The sequence below is a fragment of the Lathyrus oleraceus genome, chromosome 7 (assembly GCF_024323335.1).
Source record: "Lathyrus oleraceus cultivar Zhongwan6 chromosome 7, CAAS_Psat_ZW6_1.0, whole genome shotgun sequence".
NCBI classification, from domain to species: Eukaryota; Viridiplantae; Streptophyta; class Magnoliopsida; order Fabales; family Fabaceae; genus Lathyrus; species Lathyrus oleraceus.
Window position 1 is genome coordinate 241,103,638 of NC_066585.1, and position 7,106 is coordinate 241,110,743.

The window sequence follows — 7,106 nt, forward strand, 5'->3', positions numbered from 1 at the left end:
CATGGGCCTGTACACGCCCATGCAAGCATGCACCATCAATTGCGAAATTTAGAAATTGAATTTGAAGGTGCAAATATTACAAGTTGCAACTATAAATAGAGGCCTCTAGCATCAGAATGAAGGACCCTTGTGCACCATCTTTACTCCAATACCTCAAACCCTCACATTTGAAAGGAGAAACCTGAGAATTTTCTTTTAAAATTGAGTTTGAATCTCACTGTTTTGAGATTCAAAACTCCAGGGATCCAAAGCTTTTGTTCAATTTTAAACCACTTCTACAAGCTTCCTGAGTGAGATCAAGCAAGAATCATAGCAAGAGCAATCGAGTTCTGTACAGCATTGAAGGTATTTTCTAGATTTTTTCTTCTCTTCGATTCTCTCTCAGTTCTCATCAACTCTCTTGGATCTTTGGTTGTCTAAAGTCCTACCAATGTAGGCAAGAAGATTGAGTTGCTTTGAGGTCAAATCGAAGCAACTCAGTTCATGTACCTCAAATCACTACGCCAAAAATGACTTTTAACAGCGCATCTTAGACAGCGCTTTTAAAAGAAAGCGCTGTCTAAGGTTAAAATTAAAATAAAACACGGAAAATGTTCCAAAAAAATAATGAAAGCGTTGTCTAAGGGGGGGTCTTAGACAACGCTCAATTATCTCCGGACTCATCATCCTCAACGCTCATTCCGTTTCGGAGACTTCCAATGAAGCTTTTATTGTTAGGATTTTTCGTTCTCTCAATCGAAGTGCATTTGTTCGTGTTTTCTCCGATAGGCCACAAGCGATGGTTTCGGGTTTTGCGAAGGCGGAGAGAACTATGAAGTGTTTGCATATTCGTGGAGATTGCAGCTCCAGTGAGAAGCTTCTTCAGATGTTTCAGCCACCGGAAAACGCCGTTTGCCGGGACTTCGAGGTACACATCCATACCACGCACATTTGTTAGGGTTTATGTAAGTTGGGAAAGTATTAACATAATTTTTGTTTTTTCGTATTTAGGAGAGACCAGTAACAAATCTCTTGAGGCTATGGTGAGTTGGTTACACTTTTCTCTGGCATTATATGGTGATGAACAAGTGAACTTCACTTGTTTGATATAATGCCACAGTTCTGGTGAGTCTTGTATCATGTTAATATTGTGTGGTGTTTTCTGTTAATTGTGTTTTTTTTTCCATTATCAGGTGATTGATGCTGGGAAAGAGTCCTTACAATGGGGTAATGAAATATTCACTTTATTTACATTGCACAGGACACTACAGTATATGCTTCTGCATATCATTTTGTCAATTTTCCAATGATTAATAGTATTCTTTTCATTTTTGTGAAGAGTCTTACATCTAGTGAAATATGGTTATGTTAGGCAGAACCATGGTTTTAAATTGCTGTTGCGGGTGTTGCGAATGCAGCCATTGCGGTATATGCATTGTTTCTGGCGAATTGAATTTTAATTGAGAGTTGTTTGAAATACAATCTTGAAAAAAACATTTTGTTTAAGATTTTTCTGTTACATCCATAGTAAATTGAGCTCCAGGGGTACTGAAACTTTGAGATTTGATGAAAATAATTGAAAAAACATGAGTGAAATTATTGTCGGATGTGGTGGTTTCTAATGCGGCCACGTTGTTGCGGGAGTGCAATTTAAGAAACTCAATTCTAAGAATTTTCCTCTTGTTTGTCTGATGATTACGAAATTGGAAATGATACACATTTTCAGAGACAATAATTTCACCTTGTAGGTTGTTTTGAACTGCAGGAGTGGCTGCAGGATTATACTCAGGTCTAACATATGGGCTGAAGGAAGCTCGTGGAGCTCATGACTGGGTAATGCCTTTTTTTTCTTCTGGTTTTATTAAACTGTTTCCATTTAGCATGTTATCATGATCTTAGTTCTACACAAACACTTCATGTATGAATGGATGTGTCAGAACAATTTCACTCTTATATGTAATGCAGCTTGTTGAGATATTTTGATGTTTTGTTTTGTTTTTTATTTTGGATGAGAGACATAGTGACATTTAACGGTGGAAGGATAAAATGGGATGTCAATGAAACATTCTCCATTTAATCTTGTTAATTGCAAGAGATTAAATGCAATTGTATTTCACATAGTAACATCATTTATTTTGATTAATACAGAAAAACAGTGCAGTTGCTGGGGCAACCTTGTTTCATTTTGATTAATTGCAAGAGAAGTCATTCATGCCATGTTCTAAAATATTGCAGCAACCTTGTTTCATTTTGTTATGTCTGTACAGTTAGTCTCATTCAAACTGCCTTATAGCGTATTCGGATGAGTGATGGTAGCATCTGGAATCACGTTTGAAAATGTAGATATTTATTAGAGGTTTTGCATGTTTGGCTGATGTACCAGATATTCTCGCCTCTTGTTTTCTTTTATTTCGTCAGTGCTACAACTTTAACTGTGTCTCTTATCATATCATATAGCAGTACTACTTGTGTAACTGTTGTCAGCTGAGTCATTTTACTGATCTGAACTGAAGGATTTCATGTTCAGTTATTCAGACATTTTATCTTATGCATTGAAGTTCAAGCTTGCTGATACACATAATTTTTTGATAGGTCTTATCTCTGATCAAATACTCGAGGTATAAATAAAATATTTAAGAGTGTCATGGTTTATGAACTGTACTGAATCAAACTACTTTCATATTATTGATGTTATGTTATGTATCACAGAACATAACAAAAGCATGCAACGGGACTTTCTACGCAACAAACTCTAGTGACTGTAACCATTGGTTGTCGAACCTTGATGATGTATGTAAATCAATTACATTATCATTATTACTGTCAATTCATATGCTAATTTATGATTTATAGTTTTTAATCATGTTTTTGTTTTTAGATCGTTGATGGCTTAAACATATATAACATACTAGAGCCATGTTATCATGAGGATAATGAGGAGATTCAGGAAAACAAATCTAAGTTGCCATTAAGCTTTAGGCAATTGGGAAAAACTGAAAAATCTCTAGCGGTAAGAAAAAGAATGTTTGGTCGTGCTTGGCCCTATAGAAATTACAAGCAATAGTCTCAGTGCTCCGGCTTGCGTTGTAAGTTACTTAATTCGATACTTTTTTTATTCTTAATAATCCATATTTGATGGATAGATTGATTGAATGTGTTTTAGTAACAAAATTCATCATTATATTTAGAACGACGAGGTTGCCAGGAATTGGTTGAACAATCTAGAGGTCAGGAAAGCTATTCACACTGCAGAGGTGAGGATTCTATCAAAGTATATCATATTAATATTTTACTATATCAATTTTTTTTTGTCTGTAAATGAAATGGTAGCAACTACTAAAAACTCACACACAACTGTGAATACCAGAGTTTGAATCCCAGTGAGGACGTCCAACCTAACAATATCGATTTTTGTCCTTTGAGGATTTATTAATTTTGATCATTGTGATAATACAGGAAAGTGTAGTTAGGAGATGGGAGTTATGTACATTCCAGCTTGAATACGATCATGATCTAGGGAGTATGATTCCTTACCACAAGAATCTTACTTCAAAAGGATACTCAGCATTGATATTTAGGTTAATCTTCCAACATATAACAACATTGTTTTAGGTTTATTCTTATAAAGTCACAACATTCCTATCATATTGTTTTTTTTTCTTGCAGTGGTGATCATGACATGTGTGTCCCATTTACCGGAACGGAAGCATGGACAAGATCACTTGGATATAAGATTGTTGATGAATGGAGACCATGGTTAATCAATGATCAAGTTGCAGGGTATTTCTAGAGCACATTAAAACTTAGCGTCTTAATTTAACATATAGAGGTTGAGCACGTTTTCTTTGTTTGGTTTTAGGTTTATACAAGGATATGCCAACAATCTCACATTTCTGACTATAAAGGTATGTATATTAAAATGTGATTACTCTATAAATAAATTAATTTAGATTGAAATAGTCTTAATATATTATTTAATAATATTTTTACAGGGAGCTGGACATACTGTTCCAGAATATAAACCAGAGGAGGCATTGTACTTTTACAAACATTTTTTGGATGGAACTCCTATATAAGAAATAAGAAACTAGAGAAAGATAGTTGTTTCAAATTATTATTATATACTTGATGGACTAGTTCACAAGTGTATGAAGAAAATAAGTTATTTCATTATTCACTTTGTATCTTTCAAACATTACACCTTTTTAAACAAGTGTAACTTCATTGTATCTTTTGTCTTCCTATTTATCTATACTAACAAATTTAATCATTTACTTTTTTAATTTGATATTTTGGTTTTTTAATTTTAAGGATGTATGACAATTTCACCACAAAAATATGGGTCAATTAAGTGTGAATGTAATCTATCTATTTTGGCTAAATTAAATATGCCTTTGATATTACACTTTAAGTGGTTTTAGACAGCGCTTTTTGAAAAGCGCTGTCTAAGGTATACCTAAAAAAATTAAAATAGGAGGGCCTTAGAAAGCGCTTTTGGCCAAAGCGTTGTCTAAGCGGGTGGGGCTTAGACAGCGCTTTTCAAAAGCGCTGTCTAAGGTATATCTAAAAAATTTAAAATAAGAGGGTCTTATAAAGCGCTTTTGGCCAAAGCGCTGTCTAAGGGGGGGGGGCTTAGACAGCGCTTTTAAGATTTAAAAAAGCGCTGTCTAAACCTTTACAGCGGAGGTTTAGACAGCGCTTTAAAGCGCTGTCTAAGGCTAAAAAAAGCGCTGTCTAAAGTCTTGTTTGTTGTAGTGAATTTCAACTCCATGTATCTCTCAATATACTTGGAGTTAGGATGAATTGAGGTCAGATTCGTGATCAATGCCATTTTTACTTTAAAATCATATCCTTATTTTTCATTTTTGTGATGGTGATGAGTGGACCAGTCTGGCCAAGGTCGCCTGAGAAGATGACTGGTGTTTTGCTCCGGTGGTGAGCTAGAATGGTTTAGATCCACATGATCATTTCATTTTGTTTTAATCACGAGCGTTGGTTTTGAACACCGTTTGTGTAGCGCACTAACTCAAGTGCATGGTGGAACGCGCGTTTGGATTCACTTGATTTGCCACCTCAATTAATGAGGGAGATTAAGTGGTCCATGTTTTTTCTGATTAATTAATTTTCATTTTAATTTTGTTATTTTCATTAATTCATATTAAATTTAATATTGATCCAAAAAATATGAGAGTTTCACAAAAAAAAAATATTCTCTTTCATTTTCTGAATTAAAATTATTTTTTGGATCATTATTAATATTTTCCATGATTTAATTGATTTTGTGAATATTTTTAATTGTTTAAAAATACTTTTAAGTTTCCAAAAATTATGAAATTTTTTCTCCAAGGTCATTTACCTTGTTTGACCTATGACAAATCTCACGGCCATTTCTCTGGTGTTTTGATGAGGTTTTAGGAAATTGACCAACCATTATTTAATTTAATGCATATTTTTATTTTTGCAATTGTTTAAATGCCAAATTAATTGTGTAGAGCCATTTTAATTGACTTTGTGAGTTTGACTTGTGTTGTTGGGCCTTGGTCAAAGTTGATTTGACTTTGTTATGTTAAGATCATTGGATTTAGGGGATTGAAGGAATGTACATTCCATCTCCCAAAATGAATGAATGATCCTAATTTGGTAAAAGTTCTCCTTTGACCAATTTGTGTTGAATCCCCCTCCCTCTTCATCTCATTCCCCTTCTTTATTCATCCATGTCATGGACCTATGATATCTCTATATCCTAAGACTAGTTGATTGCAAAATCAACATGAGTATGGATGAGATTAGTTCCACCTCTTTGCATATTATTTTTGTGTGTGGTATGTTTCATGAGCATAGTCCATTATACTATGTCTCTAACATGCATTAACACCAAAATTCTATTGTCTGGCCTCAAATAGTTGTGACTTCTACATAAGTCCAATTACGATTGCTTAACATAGCGTTAAATTTGTGACACAAAAAGGCATAGCATTCTAGTTACTGAGATTGTAAGTCTCCCCTCTTTCATGGTATTGTGTGGGAACTTGGACTTTTTTCCTTCCTTTGGAAAATGTCTTGGTTCAAGGACCCATGCTTATGATAAGTGGGTTGAGTGTTCTCCAAAGAATGACTTAAACAAACCAAAAGCAAAAGCAATACTAACTTCTAATCAACTAACAATTAACATTTAATTTCAAGTCATTTAATTTTATGCACTTTAATTTTTAAGCTTTAATTCATTTGCCATTATTCATATCATTCCATTTGTTTACTTTAATGCTATTTTCTCTTTGCCCACTTGGGCCATATGTTGTGATATATTGTGTTTATACTTGTTTGTTTGTTTGGTCCTTTGACCTTAATATACATAATAAGAACAAAAACCCTAAAAAACATCTTGTGTGGACTGTTGGTTTGATCTGAGACTATTGGACTTAGAATTTAGGCAACACTCCCTATGCAAAGGACTTGGCCAATGCCAACTTTCATGAAACCAAGTGATTGTGAAGTAAACATTCATCTGATACAATATTGAAGGTCCATTTGAGTTCATCTGCAACATGATCATTGTGAAGTTGTTATTTTGGACCTGTATCTCATGCAATCCTTGAAGTTATCTGATACATGGGGAAATTTGAAGAAGATCATGGAGTTCCTAAGGTTGGATGTGGCTATCTTTATTTGATGCCTTGCTCTTGATCTTGCTAATTGTGTATTGATATTTCTTGATTCTAGAGTCCAAGGGAATTTTGGGTTTCTATATGACATTTTTGTCTATTGGATTGTAGCCCATTGGTTAGATCTTTTCAACTCTCAACTTTTAAATTTTTACTTAGGATTAGTCTCTTCATCTCCTCCTCATTTCTTTGATTTCTAAATCTTTCCCCCTTTTTAAAAATCTTCTTTGCTTGTGTTTATTTTCTAAACTTTGACCATATTGCAAATTAGAAACTTTGGTCTTATGCCATTGCATTTTCAAACCTCTTTTCTTAAATAGACTTGTAAATAAACTTAACTATACTTGACTTAAAATTTTCAAAAGACAAAAAGAACTAACACTCATTCAAACCATATTTAGTCCTTTTGTGCCTTTATTAAACTTAAATTTTTGTTAAAAGCAATGCACCCACTTTGAAATTGAT

The 7,106-nt window shown here is 33.9% G+C and overlaps 1 protein-coding gene and 1 long non-coding RNA gene across 2 annotated transcripts; both read left to right on the forward strand.

Annotated features, from left to right (window-relative positions):
* The first annotated feature begins 833 nt into the window (after positions 1 to 833).
* LOC127106456 (uncharacterized) lies at positions 834 to 2,152 on the forward strand. The gene is made up of 5 exons (XR_007795394.1): positions 834 to 907; positions 991 to 1,022; positions 1,173 to 1,206; positions 1,745 to 1,812; positions 2,128 to 2,152. It is a non-coding gene; the product is annotated as an uncharacterized LOC127106456 (long non-coding RNA).
* A 900-nt stretch (positions 2,153 to 3,052) lies between these two features.
* On the forward strand, positions 3,053 to 4,249 carry LOC127106454 (serine carboxypeptidase-like 20). The gene is made up of 6 exons (XM_051043748.1): positions 3,053 to 3,065; positions 3,168 to 3,233; positions 3,436 to 3,557; positions 3,646 to 3,759; positions 3,839 to 3,884; positions 3,972 to 4,249. Exons 3-6 carry the CDS (start codon positions 3,502 to 3,504, stop codon positions 4,053 to 4,055), a joined length of 300 nt encoding a protein of 99 aa, XP_050899705.1. The 5' UTR covers positions 3,053 to 3,065; positions 3,168 to 3,233; positions 3,436 to 3,501; the 3' UTR covers positions 4,056 to 4,249.
* The last annotated feature ends 2,857 nt before the right edge of the window (positions 4,250 to 7,106 follow it).

Coding starts and splice junctions, on each gene's coding strand:
- LOC127106454 (XM_051043748.1), top strand. CDS start 3,502: ATGATTCCTTACCACAAGAATCTTACTTCAAAAGGATACTCAGCATTG. Junction 3,558..3,645: donor TACTCAGCATTGATATTTAG/GTTAATCTTCCA, acceptor TTTTTCTTGCAG/TGGTGATCATGACATGTGTG. Junction 3,885..3,971: donor TCACATTTCTGACTATAAAG/GTATGTATATTA, acceptor ATATTTTTACAG/GGAGCTGGACATACTGTTCC.